Genomic DNA, 22,749 nt, shown 5'->3' with positions numbered 1-22,749 from the left:
CGCCTCACCAATGCCGATATCGTGTTACGATGGCATTGGAAATGTGTTGCCACCTGTTGTTGCCTTATTTCCGCTCGGATCATTCCAATAGCTTCATGATGCTGTGCAGCTGTCAATCTTGGCATGATTTGCTTGTGATATGCTTGTGTCTGCGCCTGAGAAGTTTTGAATTTTTGAATGACCACAGATCATGCTTTCCAAAGTGACAGCGAATTTTGAGTTGCACATGCTGTGTACAGCTGCACAGGATGCACGTGCAGTAACACATTGCACGTCCATAGGCCCCCATCAATGACGTCATATCACATGGCACGTGCATGAGCGTTTGAATGTCTCCAATAATTGCTGTGTTCAAACCTATCTTTCATATATGGACGGTGTGGCCTTATATCTATATTTTCTCCGTGCACAGTTTCTTTATGTTGCTAGTATACATCAGCAACAGCCTTATCTTCTACGATGGTATTAACGCCAGTAGAAGCACCCCTGTTCTGATTACAAATACCGTGGTACTGTAAGTTTTCCCGTTCTTTAGCCGTTCTCCAGAGATCCATGTAACAGAAATATACATCGCTGTCGTCAATACTCAAAACCTCATTACCTCTTATTTTACTAGCAATTTTCTTAACAATCGCACAACCTATGTTCTGAACGAGCTCCCTGGCAGTGTCGGCTGAAGTCAAACTGTGTGTTTGATTCTGATCAATAGTACTCAGGTTATTAGTTATAGTTACAGACTGGCGAATCGCTTTGACCCCTAATTGATCCTGAAGTCTATGTTCTGGGTTTAACTTGAGTCCGTATTGCGAAGACATTGTTTTAATTGAAATTATGTAACCTTATGTTTAAAATAAAAAATGGATGATACTGTAAATCTTGAAATTAACGCGAGCGTGAATTAAATGCGAAAAATGTGTGTGGTCTTTGCTCGCATTATTAAATGTGCATTTATATCAACAGTAAATATCAATAGTAAGACATTTTGGATAGCAGAAATACCAACTTAGACATACGCTGAAACTATGTATTCCACATCACTCTTTATTGAGAAGAACTTGTAATAAGTATATAAACAATGTCATTCAAACACTAATTACATAATGTGAATTGTCACTGCTGGGGTCAAGACAAGAGTTCTATTCACTTGTCATCACCGATCACACCTGCAAGTCCAGACAGACGCCACCCACGCAATTTGGTGTCTTTTTGTTCTTTGCGACTGCGTCAAAGGCCCATTTGCAACCGATTAGCAACTCGTGCCCCCCTCGTGGACATTTTTGAGACAGGGTTCCGTCAAAGCGCAAAGGCGCATAGCTAAAAGAATTGTCAACTCGTTGCGTAATGATTCACTATATTTCCCATTTATTATATATATTTCAGATGCAATTTAAAGCACATCGGGACATGCGGTATTATACAGTATGACAGAACAAATTTAACTGTATATTGTGTATATTTTAAGATGCAAGACATATGTAAATAAAAACACAATCTTAAGGGATTCTTTGACCAAAACACTTGAAGTCATACGCACATTTTGATTGGTTTGTCATATTTTCCCATTAACATTCATCGATAGGGGGACGAGTCTTCTTGCAGGTAACGGAAAGGGGCGAGTGGTGCATATGGTCAAAGGCAGATAACATGTATTGTTTTAGCAGAAGTACTCTACTCAGCGCTAATGCGATGGTATTTGGTGTGTGATTGGATTAATCATTAATGTAAGGTTGGATTAAGGTGAGGATTCTCCTGTAAACCTCACAGACGACATTTTCTTTAAATACAAATCCACTGATGCTTGAGAGGAGGGGTAGTCGCATTCATATTTTGAGTCGCATTTTTGGCTAGTAGCCAGCGGTCGCATTCTTTTGGAGACGCATTAATTTCACGATTTACAGTATTAATCTAGATAACCTAACTGATACTAGTACAATCGAAGAGGGTTCTGATGAAACCAGCTTTATGAATCTTAACGATGAACTTAGCCGTTAATGATTATTAATAAGATGTCTTAAACGAAACTCCTATTGGTTGTGATTATTCAAAGTTTACGATAGATAGTAAAGGAATATTGCGACTGCATGGCTCTCCAGATATTGATCTAATGAATTCTTGTAATCTTGAGCCCCTAGCCTTGTCTACGAGAGCTAGTAAACATGGCATCAACATTGTTCGTAATGAATTAGGTTTTGTAGACTACTCACGAAGAAAACTTTCTGAGAAGACTACTAAGGTTCTTCAGACTGTGCGGACTGAACTCGGTGCCATAGATAAAGATTATTTGGAAGAAAGCTCGAAGCGGGCCTCGGTATATATTTTTGAAGCAATAATAATTTTATTATTATAGCCTATCACTTGACCGATCTTAAGTTCCATATTACTCGGAGACATGTATAGTCCTGCGCCATAAACGTAGTCTACTTTGGATTGATTGTACTGTAATACATCTTGATAACGTTTTATAGAAGATGGTATGTCACCTGGTGAATAAAGAGCATCCTCTACGTTTGCGACAAACTGTTTTTGCGCATCGAGCGCTGTCCCAGAACCGATTATTCCCGTTCATGTTTGTGATTGTGCACCAAGAATTGCCCATACATAAGTTCTTATTGATTCATTTACTCTTACAACTCCTGGGCTAGTAACATTATTTTCTGTTTTATCATACAGAAATTCATTCCAAGCGTTTGTGGTATCGTTTAGTTTCACAAATTTTGTAACAATATAAGCTAAACCACTCTTAAAACTCATAAGATCTCCTCTCCAATTGTTACTCAAAAGTTCCCAACCAAGTTTTTTGTCCACTGTACAAACACCTAGACCATTGTTAAGTCCTTTAATACACCAATCTTTACTCGTAGAAACATTAAATTCCTGACAAATACGTTCATACGCGAACCTATTGTACGGATCATTTGTGGAATTCCATGCTTGATCCTGCAGTAATGGAGCACTAATTTCTTTAAGTATTCGTCTAATCTGATAGTACACGTGAAATGATAAAACAGACTTAATTAGTTCAAATCCTGGGGCATAAAGAGATACACCACATCCTGTTGTTGCACACCATATGGCAAAGTTTAACTGGTTTTGCCAAAATTGCATTGGATTTCGGAACCAATCATGCACCATTTTATCGCTAGTTGCCATGACCCTGTATTTTTTAAAGATATCAATGAAATGAACGAAAAACTTAGCACCAGAGGCACTTACTAAAATCGACTGATTCGTAATGTAAGTTGATTTCATATTTTAGTTATGATATAGTATCTTTGTATATTTAATATGTATGTTACACTCCCGGGAATAACAAATGGCCAGTCTATTCAACTGCTTCATACTATCGATAACTCAGCTGGGCAACTTGAAGTCGCTCTATGCGATGTAACGTTTTTCCCGCAATGGACCAATATAAGTGCTGCGAGAGGTAATAATTGGATATGGATAGATAGAGACGTGTACATTATATCTGATGGGCATTACAGTGTATGCTCACTCAATGATGAAATTCTTAAGCCCCTTGGACATAGTCTCCCACAAAATGAGTCGAATGGGATGCTGATTCTAAACGCTGGAGAAGGGTGTGTAATGCTTCTCCCGTACTTATCAGATACACTTGGAATTGTGGACAAAAAACAATAATAGGACCAAGCAAAACAGAGCGCAGAGTTAAATTGCCCGATTTAGTTCACTGTAAAGAGTTGTGCATCCATCTTGATCAGATCAGTACAACGAATAATATTCAACTCGAAAATCCTTCAACTCTGCTAAGATGAAAAATCCAGTCAAAGATGAAAAATACAATAGCGGTAGAACGGAATCTTTCTCATCATTACAATATAAAAAGTTAAAGCGGGGCATTATTTCAGATCTCAAAATTTCTGTATTAGATGTAAAACATCAACCTGTACATATAGGATGCTTGAGTGTAACACTCCATATTATAAATAATGGTTGATTCATTAGGCCCTGGAGCACATAACCTTAGACAATGTAATACAATTGCGCTTTCTGATCTTGGAGACATGGAAGGATTTGGTAAACATGGTACCGATGGCAAGTTATACGCTTTACACTTACAAGATAATGATAATAATAATGGAAAGAAGTTGTATTCACAGATAATCTAGGAGATTTAAGTGATGACGACGTTAGTAGTCTCAATAAAAACACTTCATACAATCTTACTCGCAACGATGATAATAAATGGACTATGGTCGAAGAAAAAATCGAGTGGCTACTGAATATCGTCATTGCTCCACCATATGTGATGATGGGTAAGATACATCAATTAACTAAGATAATGAATAGTGGGATCGTACTCGGGGCTTATATCCCATCAAAACGAAAAAGTGTGTTAGTCGCTCCCCTGCCAGAAAACCCAGGTCATATGTTATTGAGTCAAGCATTAAAAAATGTTAGTTTAAATTTGGTAACTGAATTCAATGATATAAAACAGAACTTGAAAGCTATACCTGCTCTTCCTACAATTATTATTGAAGTCTTGTTTGGAGATGCACCAGAAGATGCCTTCGAGATATTACCAGGTCTATCAATTAAATGGCTCAAGAAACACGAGCGTCGGCGTTGCAGTATTATTTATATGGGAGTATAACCCGTTGCAATCCTTGAGGGAGTTAATAAAAGTGGAAACATTTCTCTTACTAAGATATTTATGCCGCATAATAACATTTAATAAGGTCGATGTATACTCTCAAAACATTTAAGCAAGATCAATTAAAGACTATTATATGATATAATAATATACATTATGAGTTTATTTCCGGTGCTCGATGAAGCATCTGAAAAGATGGATACTGTTGATGGATTTCGATTACATCAATAACCGACATAAAACATCGAATAGAGAGGGAGAGGGAGTTTAGACTTGGATTGTATAAAAAGTATCGCAGAGCTGTGAATGCTCTCGACGGAGTTGACAGTGCGCTTGTAACAGCTGGCCTGGGACTCGGTGTAGCCGGTGTTTGTTTATTATCAACTATAATCGCAGCGCCTATCGTACTTGGTATAGAAGTAGCAGCCGGAGTCTCGTGACTGGCAGGAATAGCGATAAAATATATATATATAAAACGTGTATATTTATTTTAAAGTATATGTTTCAGGGCGTTTTTTCTGACTGATAATAAATCCTCATCATATAACGACCCGTGTTATTCACGAACACCCCTGGTTACAATTATAATTTTGCATTTGTTTGTCCATGCATTGTTTATAAGCTTTCGAATGCTGTTTTATTTCTTACTGCATTATTTTTCTTAAAACGACGTTTGGCTTTGATAAACATTTTTCTTGTCATTCTTGCATTCACCTCCGAACTATTGTTTGTCAGTTTTACTACGGTACACACCTTTTCCACCACTGCTTCTTACACTAAATGTCGCACGTGCAGCATCAGTTAGCACGTGCGCTATGCTGTCTCCAAGATTGTTTTCGGAAAGTGGGTCACATTGTTGCGTGGGCAAGCTGCTATGTTTATTTGTTTGTTCAACATCTATATTTTGGCGGAATAAGTCAGTTTGTTGCCATCATAACATTTTGGTTTATTCATCTCCTTATGTATGTGATTCGGTTTGGGGGGGGGGGGGGGGGGGGGGAGCGGATTTACTGAGTCAGGTTTTGTCAAACTTGGAGTGGACAATGTACAAAATAGTGGGGAGAACTCCTGTATAACAAATGTCATGAACAGGGGTAGGCACATAGGGGAAGCGCTGACATGATCAATTACAGTTTTGTCCTTACATGTTGTTTTTCCAATCAGTCTATTCGTACCCAGACGTCCATTTATAAATCTATAAATAAATTCAGGTTTTTAGAAATATCAATCAGTTAATTCACAAAGTTATTAATCCTAGTTCTATCCCATGTGCCCCACACCCTTGACAAATTCAAGTCATCCAGTGTAGTTTCGGGCTCCTTTTCTTTTCTCATCTCATTTACATCGAGATCAAATTCATCAATTATATACTCTTAAATAAAAGAAACTTGACATAGATGTAAAACCACTTTTTGCCAAATATCTAAAATAATTACATTAAATGAGAAACAAATAAGTCAACAGAAAGATGATGTGTCTATAATTCGCGAAAACACATGCAAAGCACATAAACGTAGCGTTTGGGGATCAATTTTACAGCTTCATCCAAACGCAACCGCCTGTAAAAAACGTGCAGCACAGGATCCTGCATTTAGGCATGCAGGCCCCCCTGCTGAATGGGTATTAAAAAAAACACATCAACGGCTGTTCATACAGTCCTTATAACGGCAGTAGAGGCGGTGACAGAATGCCAAGACTGAATGCAGCTCAACGAAACAACGCCATTGGGAGATTACAAGCTGGAGCAACTCAGTAAGAAGTGGCCAGGCACTTTGGCGTATCCTGATAGACAATCTCCGCACTGTGGACCCGATACAACAACACCAACAGAGTTGACGACAGACCAAGGTCAGGAAGATCCAGGGTGACAACCCAAGCACAATATCGATACATCCGGCTGCGACACCTCCGAGACCGCACTACCACAGCCACGTCTACAACCACACAGATCCCTGGGGTAAGCAGAATTTCAGATCAAACGGTACGCAACAGACTGAGGGAGGCTGGACTTTTTGCACGAAGACCTGTTCGACGTCATCTGGCGGACCGTCTGCTTTGGTGCCAACAGAGGGTTAGATGGGCACGTGCAAGGTGGAGAAATGTACTGTTTACTGACGAGTCCCGTTTCCTACTCACACGTGCTGATGGGCGCGCATGTGTCTACAGACGTCGGGGTGAACGTAACGCCCCCAACTGTGTGCAGCAGGTTGTCCCATTTGGCGGCGGGAGTGTCATGGTATGGGCCGGAATTCATCACGGTGGTAGGACGCCTCTCATGCATGTGGCAGGTGCATTGACAGGTGTGCGTTACAGAGACTTGATCCTACAGCCTTACGTTCTTCCTCACGTCAACGTTCATGGCGGACAGTTCAAGCAGGACAACGCTCGACCGCATATTACACGTGTTTGTCAGGACTTCTTACAGCACAACAACATCCAGACATTACCTTGGCCAGCCCGGTCACCATATTTGTCTCCGATTGAGCATCTGTGGGACGAGTTGGATCGACGCGTTCGCAGAAGGAATCCACGGCCCCAAACACTTCCGGCGCTTCTTGATGCACTTCAGCATGAATGGCAGCACATCCAACAGCGTGTTATTGACAACTTGATTGCATCTATGGGTCGTCGGTGTCAAGCGGTGATTGATGCACGTGCTGGGCACAACCGATACTGACATTTTCTGTACCCCTGTGACATTAATTGTGTCTGTCTAGGTGACACGATTAATGTTTTGAACATTGTGTACATTGATCTTCAAACAGTGTTTCAATTATGGTTTCTGTGTCCTATTTTGAAACAATCGCATTATATTACATTTTGAAAGTCAGTGTCCAGTTTCTTTTTTTGAAGAGTATATATTCATCAAATTTATTATAATCACATACATCATATGTTCTAGATTATAACACAAACACTATTTGAGAATACCTCAAGTGTAGATTGTTCTATTTCAGCTGTAACATACTTTGACCCCTCTTGGTGGTGGTGGTGGTGGTGGGGGAGCCATTGCCTAAGTAGAAATCTTGGTCCAAATTAAAAAATGTTCTGCAGGTTTTGATCCATTGAATATGCTCACATTTTACCTCAGTAGGAGTAATATTCTTGTAATTTACATATTTATGTCTAATTGCTATACCTAAACCCCCTGATTGTCTTAGTGCCCCTGGTCTATTCTGAAGAAATAGAGTATATCCATCTATATGTAAGTCATCCCAGGAATCAGTTTTTGTCTCTTGAAGGCCAATTATGCTCTACTTTTAAGCAGGTTATCAATCCTCATTATCATCATCATCAACCTGATTTACATCCTTAGTAATACAATTATCACGAGTATTATCACCTAGGGTAGTTTTAATTTCCGGACTACAATTCTCTGCAATGTCGTTATGTTTAGCAATATCATTGGCCCTATTATTTGTCTCTTTATTGATGCAGTCAATGGGGCGAGTCGGCCGATTTGACGCCAGGCGGCGTGAATGCTCTATCAGTCCTTCCCTACTTCAGGCCGTGCTAAGTTCAACGAGTGCGCGTCGTCTGCTAGCTGTCAAACCGTTGCAATTTTATAAACCTGTGAGTGACGATCCCCATGTTCATTCATCATGTTGTTTTGTTGATGGTCCGATCGGCTAGTTTTTCAGTGAATATTCACATTGTGAACAGTTGTATCGACAATGAATCATACTTTAAACGTCTAATATTCTCCGATATTAAACTTAAATTGTAGAAACTTTACAATCTAAAAGAAAATTGCACGATACGCTATCGCGGTAGGCCTAGTTAATTTATAATGGATCGTGAATGCGCGCACTTACTTACCTATTGGGCCTTAAATGTGTCATTGTTTCTTTTTCAACTTTTATGACACATCACTGATAGGTGCTGATTTCGGTAAACAAAATACCTGTCATTAGCCACTCAAGGGCGGGTAACTCTATATTATGGCGATAGGGCTATTGTGTGGTGTGATATGCGTGAAATATGTCCTTTACATCACTTCCTCTTTTGGGTTACGAAAAATCAGTATTTATTCGACCAAGATGGGTCAAAGGACTTCGTTCAAACAAATGGATTCTTTTCTAATCAATTTCGAATGGAAGTACGGGTTATCCACATCAAAAACATTCCAGAAACAATCATAAAAAGTTAACGTGTATGGCCTATGCTTAGAGTAGCAGTTGCATAGGCCAACCGCAAAGAGTCCTGTATTCGATCAAACGATGACATATCGTGCTTAGGTTTGCATAAGTAAAGTCAACAGGGGATGTGGATTACGAGATTTACCGATACTGCGATAACATCGAGTCATATATAAGTCGATAAAGTGATCTTTTCATCATTGTAACGATCTATTCCAATCCATGATGAGTAATTAGTAGTCATGTTAATGGGACCGGTTTTGTTGCTGTGAGGTTAGGTATGTTGTCTAGAATTCAATAATAATAATAATAGACACTAATTAATACTAATAACAAGAGAATATTTCAATTTGTCCTTGGGATATAATCAATAAAAGATGTTTTGTTATTGTTTCAGATTAGAGGCATATGACAGAAATTACGACTTTAGAGGAGAGTTGGTGTCAATGCCCATGCAGATCATCTGCATCATTCTGGTTTTCGACAGTTGGTACCAGAACACAGACATCTGCTTCCGAAGCTATCTGAAGGACAAATAGAAGTGTTTCATCTTGCCATGTCACTCCAACCAACACGCGACATTCGTGTCAACTCAGAGGTTGCGAATGAACGCGTATCCAAATTCACTACTGTTCTACTGCCGGCTGGTCACAATGGCTAGACTGAAATCCGGTCCCGTGTTACACGCATAGCACACGCGTGGGTCACTCGTTGCACACGCGTGTTCAATGGGTGCTCAACCCGTTGAGCACGCGTGTGAGTGGCATGAACATCTGGGCAGTTGTGTATGTCAACAATGTGTCTTTTAGCGTGGTATATTTAACCTTATATTTATATTCATCTGAAGGTTGTACGCATCGTTGTCGTTTTGACATTATTTATCTTGTAAACTTTGTATAGTGATGAAAGTGAGAAAATCCACAACTGTAACGCCTGTGTGGTTATCGGGACCATTCTGATGATGGGAGTAAGGACTTACCATTTAGGTTGAGGACCAACGAGCGATAACGTCCTCAGTGCAATACGTTTATGCAGTTTCCAGCGTTCTACAGCAACTGCGACGATGAGACTCCCCATGAACAACATGAGCGTATCCTGAGAGACAAAAAAAAAATGAATATTGAAATAGACACAGATAGTCTAAGAGAATTCAAGAAAGACAAAACATGTAGATTAATGGACTACAGCAAATCCTTCGACATGGTATCAACACGTCCCATTTTAATTCTGGAAACCCAATAGCCAACTCTACGGTCTTTACCCAGTCTCGGTCAAAGGTTTTTACAAAATTAAACATGCCGTTTTCATGGGAACATACCAAGGAAGAAAAAATGAAAAAAGAATTGTTCAAAACCTCAATATTTACACTATGTCGGCGAGAATATGTTCCTTTACTTAAAACTCATGTTTTTGTTTCGCAAATACATAAATATATTTTTTTCAAGTATCATGACACAAAATTTAACTCACTCTAACTTAATTCAACGATTTCATAGCGATATTGAAAATATTTCGCCCATGGGCGAGAAAAAGGTTAGGCCCATGGGCGAGAATATTTTCCTTTGCTCAAAACTCATGCATTTGTTTCGCAAATACATAAATATATTTCTTTCAAATATCATGACACAAAATTTAACTTATTTTAGCTTAATTCAACGATTTTATAGCGTTAGTGAAATATTTCACCAATGGGCGAGAAAAGATTTGGCCCATGGGCGAGAATATTTTCCGTTCTTCAAAACCTGTGTTTTAGTGTCACAAATACATAAAGGTGTTCTTAGAACTTTCGTGTCACATAATTTAACTCATTTTAATTTAATTCAACTATTTTAAAGCGTTATTGAAATATTTCGCCCATGGGCGAGAATATTTCCTTTTGCTCAAAACTCATGGTTTTGTTTCGCAAATACATAAAGGTGTTCTTAGAAGTTTCATGAAATAAAATTTAACTCATTTTAACTTAATTCAACTATTTTACAGCGTTATTAAAATATTTCGCCCATGTTGTCGTCAGTCCCTTTAAAACATCAACAAATTGTGTACAAAGTATATTGTATTATGTGAAATATACTTTATATTATATCATTACATTACTATTTAAAAAGGGCGTTTGGTTGGATGTTTCCCTTTATAGAAGTTTTACAGATTTCACCTTTTTTACATATTGTAACGATCTTTAATGAACGCGGCCTTACCTCTCAAAATGTTTTGACAGTTTATCATACGAATTCATGCGCTTGTACACCAATTCATTGGCGTTATTTTCCACAACATTAAAGTTTAGTTAGTTTCTTTCTTTTTCATTTCCCATTTTATGTCTCGGTGATACATTACACTGGGCAATTACGTGACACTAGGTATGTAATATACAGGTACGCTTGCGCGTATTTCAATGGAAAAAACCGATTCGTCTTTCATTGCATAACGTCTGGCTGAATATCTCACATTCCAACGAAATCTCGAAATAATTACTTAATTACATGCGCTGTCGAACTGACCAATGAAAATTATGTTTCAATGCGATTGAGGAAAACTTGAGTGAATATTGTGACACGAACTTTTACACGCATTGCCACTTTTGGTATGAAAATGGTAACAGTAAAGAAAAACGCAACAGCCTTCTTATGATAATTCTCATATTCTCATTAGTACGTTGCATCTAATTACAGTGTCGGCCTTATTTACAGGTGATTCTACAATACCTTCTCTCGATCAATTTACAATCTGCCACACCCACGCGTGAATAAACAGTTATACAGGTGTTGGTGTGGGCGAATATACTGCACCAAATTTAAAACTTCACAATCCTAAAATTTTAACATTTTGACCAGTTATCATTGTGGGCCCTTATTGTGTATTTAAAACAGAAATGGCCACGTATTGTCTTCAGATAACACCCGTTTTTGTGCAGGTGAATCGATCAAAATCATGTGCACAGCACTATAGTGGCAAAAGTGTTTTTTCACGTGCAACTGGTCACGTATCCATAATACCGCACGTGTTTTCAGCCATACTTGTTAGCAGTCATTAACAAAAAAAGAAAGACACAAGAAAACAAAAGTCTTTACGGCCATTTGTCATGCCACACCTTTCAAATGTGCAACGTGAACGTCCGTAGCTGAAGTCGCAAGGACGATGGGTTGTAGTCGACGGACTGTTTATGATTTACAGACGCGTCTACAGCAAACGGCCAGGTCGACCACGTGTGACGTCACATGCAGAGGATTGTCAGATTGTCTTACGTCACCTCCGTAACCGATTTTTGACGGCTACATCAACCAGAAATGAACTGTTTAAGGGTAGACTGAGTGCGCAAACTGTTCGAAACCGTCTGAGAACTGCGCACCTTCAAGCACGACGGCCATACTCCGGGCCGATTCTGACTCAATTACACAGACTTAAACGCCAATTGTGGGCACAGCGACACTTACGATGGAAATCAGAGGAATTGGAATCACGTCGTCTTCAGTGATGAATCCCGATATAATCTTCGATTTGCCCATGGTAGGGGGAGGGTGTGGAGGCGCCGTCATGAACCTTACGCCCAGTGTTGTGTACAGGAAGTTGACGACAGATTTCGAGGCTGAAGTGTCATGGTGTGGGGTGCTTACTGTGGCAATGCACGTTCCAGGCTTCTTGTCATCCGTGGTAACCTCAACGCTGCTGCTTACCGCGACCAGGTACTGGCACCAGCACATGGACCCGGTTTGATCTTCCAACACGACAATGCCAGACCCCACACAGCAATTTTGACAAGGAATTTCCTTCAGAATGCGGGTGTCAACGTCATGGACTGGCCGTCAAGGTCTCCCGACCTCAATCCCATCGAACACGTCTGGGATGCTCTTGGCAGAAGTCTGCGCACTCTCCAGAACCAACCACAGAATTTGCAAGATCTTGGCACCATTTTGCAGCAACAATGGCGTCGTCTTCCCAATCATGTGTACACAAGCATCACAAGGTCCATGCGGAGGCGTTGTGTGGCAGTTGTCAACGCACATGGTGGCCATACACGCTACTGAACTTGTGTGCCATCAGATTCTCGTGCTTAGGACTTATGATTTAAACTGTTGATGTTATTACCGAATACCGTAGGTGCTTGGAACAAATTATTGTTACCACCGTTAATTAAAATCCTTCTTTGGACATTAATGATTAAAGTTACCTTCTCTGATACATTTGTCCGTTGTATATCATATATAGAATTACTTTTTAAAATGTGAAGTTTTTAATTTGACTCAGTATACCTAGCCTGTATATGTATATTTTTTCGTGGATACACGTATTACATATTTTCGTTGATATGCAGATATATTAAGCACAAAGACACAAAAAGTTTATGAAAGATGAATTGGTGGCTTGATATATTCAACGAGAACGAATCTTGTATTTTCTCCGCGATCCTGATGTGTACCATCGTTTAATGGGTCATTCATTAAAAGTATGTTGTGAGGCGATATCAAAGGAGCCGCCCAGTTTGCACAGTGTCGTCCGTTTCGCGTGAACTACCACCCCACCCTGCCTGGAAGAGTTATCTTATCGGTACACAAATATATTTGATGCGGTATCGGTGTGGAAGGAGTTTGAATTATGTCCGCCACTGGCCACAGAAATCCTCAAAGTATAGTAACAATCAACAAGGCCAATGCCGTACTAATAACCTAGTGACTCACGTAACAACGACTGTCAATCTGTCTGCTACAGCTAACATACCATCATCCCTGTCACAACTGGCGTATTAACGGCTTATTCAAAATATTGATTTACAAAGTTCAACAGACTAACGTATGTCGTATTCAGTCCTCAACTGGATTTTACATTCCTTATATTAGCTAACGGCCCTGTTTGTGAAAATATGTACTAGACATAAGATTTAAAGACTAATAAAATCAATTGTAAGACCGCATCGATCATGAAACCGAATGTGTATTAGATGATGGTAAATATCTGAAATGTTATACCGTTAGATTAGGAAGGAGAAACATTAAAGTGTTTTATAATACTTGTGAACATGAGCAATAGGATGTAGCAACATAAACATGCATGGAATAGTGAAAAAGGTGAAAACAAATTGAAAAGGATTTTAAGACAAAATTATTGAACTAAATAACTTGCCTGAACACAAGGGGTACCCAAACTTGTTTGACAGTTTCTCGTGTGTTGTTGACTGTCGAATGGGACTCATGTGTGTGCGTAGGGTACTCATATCTATTGCCAGTTTTAGTACTCATACACTCTCTTTTTGTGTTGATATGATTTCTATTTTCATACATGATTTTTTATCTTTGGCCGCTCTGTTTATATTTGTTCGAGTAGCTGTCTGTCCCTCATAAATTGATATAGTTCTGCCTCGCTATTGCTTCTCTTGACTACAGGAGATCTACAACATATAGCGGATCTAACTGCAATTCTTGTTTTAACCAAGCCCGTGTTTGACTTTCCAGTAACTGGATTCAGGTTGATTGCAAGATAGGCATACCTCGTCATAGTGATTGTTGTGATTCCTCAAAGTTTTGTTTGTTTGTTAGTTGTTTAACGCCGCACTCAGCAATATTTCAGCTATATGACGCCAGTCTGTAAATAATCGAGTCTGGATCAGACAATCCAGTGATTGACATCATGCGCATCTATCCACGCAATTGGGATGCGATGACATGCATCAACCAAGTCAGCGAGCCTGACCAACCGATCGCAGTAGTCGCCTCTTACGACAAGGGCTGTCGCCCTTCTAAGCCAAGAATGGGTTGCTGAAGATCTGTTCCACCCGGGATCTTCACGGGTCCATTGACGCAGGGATTTGTGTAAAGTCATTCCGACAGCATACAATGCCAACTCAAAAATTATACTCAATGTCTCCTCAAAGTTATATAGTACGCTACTTAGAGTACATGTGAGATTATACTCAGGTTCGGGAGATGTTTAATCTATATAACACAATCATAATCTGGTTAATCTGTATCACTCAACGAATTGGAGAAGCTTACCCTGCCCACAGTATGACAGTAATAGTAGGTAAGTAGTATAGGTAATGGGGGTTCTGGACCACTTCCACTGGATCCAGATTCATATACCTATCCTGCTACTACAGATGGCATTTTTTATGCCAAAATGATCATGCGATTCAATGATAGTCATGAGATTAAGTTAAATTGACTCCAGCTCACCAATACCTGGGGCCAATCATTGTTTCTATTAGTATAAAAATGATGATGCGATTCAACGAAAGTCGTATTAAAAGAAATATCAATATTAATTAATAATGAATAAAATTTACTATAGCCCACGAGGATATTGGAAAGGTGTATTAGCAATAAAAAAATTAGCCACCGCGGCTAAGGTATCTAAAGATGTGGCCAAGGATTGGTTAAAGAAACAAGCGATGTGGCAAATATATTTACCGGCACCGCGTTATATACCGAGGAAGAAATTTGATATATTTACAACGAATGAAGTTCATCAGGCTGACTTCTTGTTTCTTCCCCACAATAAGGTAAGACGCAAAAAGTATAAATACGCTTTAACCGTAGTGGATGTGGCTAGTCGATACAAAGAGGCTGATCCATTAACCTCGAAAGAATCAACAGAGGTAGCTAATGCACTGAGCTGCATATATAAACGCGGGCCACTAAAATGGTCTAAGCTATTTCAAGTAGATCCTGGTCGCGAATTTATGGGATCAGTAACTAAACTGTTAACAAAGCACGATGTCAAATCAGGCGTGGTGAAAGAGAGGCCCACCGCAGTCAAGCTATCGTCGAAAGATTTAACAGGACATTAGCGGTTGAGATCAACCGAATGGGTGACACGATTATCAGCCGTTGTATCAGCGCTGAATAATGAAGTAACGAGATTAATCGGGAAGAAACCATCCGATGCTATTAAAATGAAATCCGTGACTTCGAATCTTCAGCAACGAGGAGAGGCAAAGAATGAAAACTTCCAGATAGAGTAAGGGTAAAATATCTATACCAGCCCGGTGAACTCGAAGGAGGCCTACGTCACGCAACCAATCCCATATGGTCCCTTAAGACATATAACATTAGTCGATTGGTTTCGAAAGAAGGAGAGCCTATTCTTTATTATCTTCAAGATGGACCGGGCAGGGCATTTGTACGAGAAGAGTTGTTCATAGTTCCCGACGGTACGGTATTACCACCATAACCATAAGCATAGGTAGTTACACCCTCATTATCAATCCATCTCTTTGTATCTAAGGGGGATAATGATGTCTTGTTCATTCTTAATCCATATATCCTATGATTGTAACTTCTTAAAGAGTTCAACTTTCTAGCGTTGAATAATGATTCTTTATACTGTTCGTGTTTGATATGCTTTTTTACAACATACTTCTTAACGCCCTTAGCTTTTCTTATCTCTCCATTATCGGACTCTTTTATAGAATACATCTTAGGTCTTAATCCTACATAATCGGCTATAGGGGTCCCAGCACATTCATCCTTCATCTTACCTAACACCTTTTTATTTACTACGCTGTGCAGTGGATTATCTTTTTGGTAATCGCTCGTGTCGTAAATATCTATTTTTTCTGCCATATCTTTATACACATCCTCGGTTTGTATTTCCATCAACAAAGAATCTGTGTCGGTATATAACACCTCGCATCTATCGCCGTATTGCTTCTTAAGTTCGTTGTAATAAAAGTCAAACATTAAGTGTTTTTACAAGTCGAGAATACTCATACCGACGTACACCGGTCTGTTGAATTTTATATTACTCTTCTGCATATGCAACGCGGCTAAGTCGTTATCAAATATCTTGCTTCTGTTAAAAGCCGGACTGGCTATAAGTTTCCTGAGTCTTTCTTCCTCATTAGATCTGACTAATTTAACATCAACACGCTTCCTTAGATTCTCCATAGTTTTACCAAATACTGAGTTATTCATGAGCTGATACAGATTCTTTTCGAAATCGCTGGTAGCTATCTTTCTTAAATCTGTGTTCAACCTTATATAGGGCTCCATCAAGGGACTTTGATCAAACTTTAGAACTCTGTGTATTTTCTTTAATTACATACCTAACGATAGATATAACTGGAGATTTCTGTTGTGAACTATATATTTTGTCTTATCCATCAAATTTGGTACGAGTGTTTCTACGTTAGCTAACCTACTATTACCCATCAAGGAGCATTGATATTCCAACATCCAATCTTTATTAACCATTAACCTTTCGGGAGCTAGCGGATAACTGTTATGATCTTTATGTAACGAACTTGGACATTCCAAGTCAACTTCTAGTATGTACCCTTTAATCGCATCATTCACTTCGATATCATCGACCCACTCAAAACCACCCGTGGGTAAAGGTTGACTCATAGCCCATCCGTACAAATTGTTAGCGTCAAGATATAATATGTGCGTGTCGGGTTTACTCGGATCGTATCCTTCCACTAATTTATTATTAGCCTCAGAATACCTTTTCGCTGCCATCGATATACCACCTCTTAATCCTTTCTCAATAAACAAGTGCATATCGTAATCTGTGAGTAGTTTTAGTTCTTCGCCGGTCTTCTTCAACAATGCATCCCACGATAGTCCGTGACTGGAATAGTACCATGCCGGGTCCAAGCCGTATTGTTTTAAACATGTCTTTCTAAATATCGCGAATATATCGGCGAGTAACAGTACATCGGTTTTTAAGTACAGATCGTGATAATCGCCTAAATTCTTACAACCTAATTTATCCCAGACTGTCAGAGCGTGTTCATAATCGGCATCTGTTATTTTAGATTCTGTTAAGTTACTATAGAATGATTCAAGGGGTGGTAATTCAGTTTCTTCGAATCTAGACAAATCATCCATATATTCGTAAGGATATACACCTTTTCTCAGCAACAAATGACGAGTTATCTTATCGGTATATTGATTTGTTATCGCAAAGTCATCGGGATTGTTCGCATTAGCTAAATTGTCCAGGGAAGATAACAGAAACTGTACGGAGTCTATGAATCTAAGCCCATTACTTTGCTTTATTCTAGATTTCCCAACCTTGTCCCTATAATGTATAGGTTTAGTCAACGAGAACGATACGTATTTTTCCATATTATTAGGAATGCACGTTAAACCGCCGTCGGTCTTTGAGATAGCTTGCATAATGAGATGTGAATCGTATCACCAAAGGTTATGAAACACAACGGGGATGGGTATTGTTTGAGAATTCATTTTTAGTTTCAAGTTACACTCGTTATGCGCGGCTCCCCGATAATTACCCGTGACGTGGCAATGATCTCTTACGGAATCCCCATTCAGGGGTTTATTACAAACATGACAACTCGTTGACCTCTTATAGGACTTCAATCATCCCTCGTCATACACATGGGTTTCTTACACGATAAATTTTCCCTGATTATTCTCTCTTCATTTTGTAGATATTCTAGGAACTTTCCTGCTGCATCGGGACCTCTGTAAATCACGGGACTGTTTGTTTTCCCATCATACCTTACAACTATATATCCAAACCCACAAGGAATATGTTCTTGAGTTTTGTACGTATTATTATCTTGATTACTTTCTAAGGGTTTGATAAGCGCTTCGAAGTCGGCGTAAATTACGTATGGTACTGGCATTTGATTAAAATAATGTTCAAACTTTGATATATTTTTTCCCACTTTAGGCATTCGATCCTGATAGCGGTCTGTCCAACACCTCTACAGTATTCTTTATGCGCTTCTAATAGATCTTGTCTGCTGTACCCATGTAGGCATCTTTCGCAGAAATATTTCTTTTCTTTTTGTTTTGTTTGATCGTATAATAGCCTGTTTAAACTATTTATCCATGTATAATGATATTTTCCATCTTTTTCGATCAGAAATGAATTGATTCTAGGGATATGTTCCGGAGCGGAGCTTATCCTGTGTACAACAATTCCTTTTGAATGTCCGAAAATATTTATAGCTAAATTATTTTGCTTTTCCACCTTATCAATTTGTGATATTGGTGTAGGTTCGTCTATACCATCGAAGTTGAGTCCATCGTTTTGGGGATAGCTAGATGGTCTATCCGGATGCTTGTCTACGGGGAACAATGCAGATCTTATCATCATTCTTAAACAGTCATCGGATTTATTTTTTACGTTAATTATGGCCTTTTTCTTCTTATAATACGGGGGTAAATCTATATAAGATCCACCTTTAAAGGGCATATAATTTGCTATATCTAAATATAAACTATCGATTTTATCCACACCCCAACCCGAACCTCTATTAGTCCAACGTTCTAAAGTTTCCTGTATTCTCTGAATTGATGTATCTAATGATGCGTTTATAGTATCGGATTCGGTTATAACTTCTTGATTGCTACGGAAATATGGTTCGGTATATTCGGTGCTATCGTCTGCACTACTTTTACTCAATAACATTTTAATCGTCAGCTGGTATTTTATACTATTTAAATCATCTAACTCCTCATTAATTTTACTCGATATGATGGGCTTAATATCGTTAACATCCATGTTGGAATAAATATCTATCTTCCAACCTCTTAGATATTTACCAACGCCGGCGGATGTGGGTACAAATATTAATTCTTGTTGTTTATTCTCAACATCACTATCAATATCCACATTATTATCATTATGTTCAACATCATTATCATCTAGTAAAGCGATCAATTCAGCTCTTCTCATTCGAGAATCACCTCTCAGCCCACTGTTTCTCGCTTGAGCTTTGAGTTCTCAAACAGTCTGGGGTTTGTTGTATTCCAAACCGAGTAAGGTAAACAATTCAGCTTTTCTCATTCGAGAATATCCATGTAGACCACTTTGCTTTGCCATAGCCTTCAACTCTCTGACAAAAACCATTGTGGTTGAATGGTATATGCAAAATGAGTCAAATGTCTAATTGGTTGTTTTTCATATATCTAAATACATATTCTCCCCAACCTATTTCTCTCATTGATGTAATCTCTCTTCCTAGCATAAATAATCTGGTTCCTGACCCTATCAGCACCTTGTACATAAACAATAACGACCTTTGACCCCTATCCCGCATACAGAACACGTATAGTTTATGTTTCCGCGACTGATGTAATAATTGTGTATGCCGCAGTAAATATCAACACAGTGTCGGTTACATAGAGTTTTTTTCCCCATGAGTGTAAATCTGCAATGATTCATGGTTTATACATCTATCATATCATTTGTCTAAATGCAAATCACATCTACACTGGTGAGATATTGATTAGGCAGTCAGCCAACGCTATTTATAGATTAGCTAACTAGGTCATGGTATAGCTGAAAATCAATACAGCAGATAACCCCATTATCACAAATGCGACCTCGCGGTCTTTCTGAGCCTCTGACGGTGTATAAAACTGACTCATTGTTGGTCTCGGTATTGGGTCGAGTTTTTTCCCATAAACGAGGTAGTATTCGTGCATGGCAGATTCGACATCCTTAAATGTTTGAATTGAATGTCCTTCCTTACGCAGTTCTTCATGAATAAAGTCTAATCTCTTCATTCTCTGCCCTTGATATTGTGACTGGGCTGCTTTGAGTTGTTCTAAAGCATTGTTATGTCGTTTACGTTCCTCTTCAACTTCTTTAGCGTTTGATTCCCTCATACTAGAAAATAAAAAATTACTCCCCGAAAAAGCTAGAGCATTAACAATAGCTCCACCGACCATGTTGCCATAGTTTAATAATATAAAATATTCAAATGTTTAATTAATTACTTCATTATGTCTTCCGGGATAAGTTTTTGTTTGATGAGCATATCTTTTGTAGCCCTAGATAATCCAATATCCAGAATCATCATACCTATATCAAATCCATTAAAATCTAGCTTGGGAGGTGTGGCTTTAGTAATCATTTTAGCTATACGGCCATAGCCAATGGCCAAGCCGGTGACCACCACTGAATGATACGTTGCGTTTACCAACATTTTACCGTCTGTAACTGGAGTAGTCATGCTTCTTATAGCATTATATGGGGGCTAACCTCTTATTGAACTTGTTGTTGCATTGGGGGTGACGTTTTCTCTTCTCCGGTCTTATAAAAGAACCATACAGCCGCTATACCAGCAACTCCTACTAGTGCCCATGTTTTAATCGAATTAATATTTGAATTATTTATTAATTTCGCTTTCCTCGCCAGCCCTCCCTTCCTCCCAGCTGCGATTTTCAAAGGATTCTTTGTCACTCTAGCTTTTAGTATTTTCTCATTCACAATCGCTGGTGGTTCCTCATTCACTCGTTGTTCCTCGTTCACTTGTTGTGTTTCTGCAATCTGTTGTGGTGTCACCTGTTGAGTCTCCATTATTATTAAGTGGGCACGTATGTTTAAATTGACAATACCTAGCCGTTATTAAAGCTGTGGTGAACGGAGCTAAGAACATTCCGGATCTATGATAAAACTCACAGCTCACTGCGCTTATAGCGTGTTCGATGAATGGGTCTTTCTCTAGAGATTCGCATAAATACATGCGATGTTCTGCCGGGATAGGGAGAAACGTACTAGCTACGACTGTGTATAGTTGTAATATAGCCGACCCTATCGTTTTAGTCATGGTAGCTCCCAGTCTAGACTCGTAATGCGCGTACAGTTTTTTAATTTCTTCCTCGGTCATGCTATCAATTTTTTCGATGGTATAATTTTCTCCCAAATATTGGGAACATTTTCCACCGGCTACCAAAGCCACGATTCTTTCTCTATGTTTATCTAAAGATTTATCTGCAACTTGTTGATCTGCATCAGATTCTTTGAGCATTTGTTCGATGAGTTCGTCGCATTCAATAATGTAATACCTAAGGAGTGAGTGAGTGAGTGAGTTGGGCTTAACGCCGCTTTTAACAGTATTCCAGTTATATCACGGCGTGTCAGCTTAATGTGGGAGGAAAGCCCGAAGTGATGCAGGTCTCAGACGTTTACCACTTCGCTGAAACCCACGAGCACGGGTATGGTGCTGACAAACCTAGAAACATAATCGGGGCGAACCGGGATTCGAACCCACAATCATAGGTTTCTGGCGTGCCCAAGGGACGCAACTCTGCACAGCGAATCGCGGCGCCTTAGACGACTGGGCCACCCGTGCCCCCAATACCTAAGGAGATATTTAAGTCTAACATAATATAATATGGCATATCCAATACAACCCGTAATAATGAACTGTTGCGAAAGAATGATGATTTCGAACCACATTTTTTGTCATATTAACCGCTAATGTTCAATTTGCTACATTTTGCTACATTTTTGCTATATTTTTTGTCATTTTTGCTACATTTTGCTACATTTTTGCTATAATTTTGATACATTTTGCTAAGCAATTGCATAAGCAGCTGGTTGATCGGTTTTTAATACGAGTTTACAGTGCTTCGTTGCCGCTTACACTTTTCTGACTTTATCTCGTTCGAGCTTGGTATAAATGACATCATTTTCGCGTAAACATTCCTCGAATGAATCTCGATCTTTGCAATGAAACAACGCTACCCATTTGGTCTGAGATCTTTCAGGACAGAGTTGTATTTTTGAGTAAGTACCCAAATGCTATGTTGAGTATGCCGTCCGGAGAATGCTAAATATTAAAGCATATCTTTCTTTTTTGTGAGTTCTTTACTCGCGCTGCAGTCGCCTATTTTCCTTTGTATTTTTCGTGACATACTCGTAAACAGTCTTGTAAACGATCGCCCGGATCGACTCTGTGTACCCCGTCGTCATTCATTACCCAATCTCTCGATAGGTATGTTTTATTAACGCTTATAGTCGAACACAGAATAATAATATGATCGAAAACGTCCCTATAATGACTTTGTAAAATATCTAGAATAAAAGCTGTTTTTCCGCAGCCTGTTTGCCCGCATATGATAGCGCAGTGCGGATCTTTAGGTAAAAGATTATTAATAGATTGCTTGCACGAATCGTTCATTCTGTATATTAAGTTGCGCATCCATAATCACGTACAAATATATGTTTAATTAACCAGCCGTTTCCTGGAGCTTCGTTATCTGTATAGTGACACCCTCGCTAGCATTTTCTATTCTC

The 22,749-nt window shown here is 39.0% G+C and overlaps 1 protein-coding gene across 4 annotated transcripts in view; it reads right to left on the bottom strand.

Moving 5' to 3' along the window:
* Positions 1 to 22,749, bottom strand: part of LOC124147146 (solute carrier family 13 member 5-like) — a 168,609-nt gene that overhangs the window by 80,831 nt on the left and 65,029 nt on the right. For all 4 annotated transcript variants that reach the window (XR_007221017.1, XM_048396116.1, XM_048396114.1 and 1 more), the window contains one exon: positions 9,734 to 9,849. Coding sequence is in view for 3 of the 4 variants with exons in the window: in XM_048396116.1 (XP_048252073.1) it covers positions 9,734 to 9,849 (116 nt within the window). In the remaining variant the exon portion in view is untranslated. The remainder of the gene's footprint in view (positions 1 to 9,733; positions 9,850 to 22,749) is intronic.

The sequence above is a fragment of the Haliotis rufescens genome, unplaced genomic scaffold, assembly GCF_023055435.1.
Source record: "Haliotis rufescens isolate VD_foot unplaced genomic scaffold, xgHalRufe1.0.p SCAF_15, whole genome shotgun sequence".
NCBI lineage: Eukaryota > Metazoa > Mollusca > Gastropoda > Lepetellida > Haliotidae > Haliotis > Haliotis rufescens.
The sequence above is the reverse complement of the archived record's forward strand: the minus strand, read 5'-3'. Positions and strand labels throughout refer to the sequence as shown.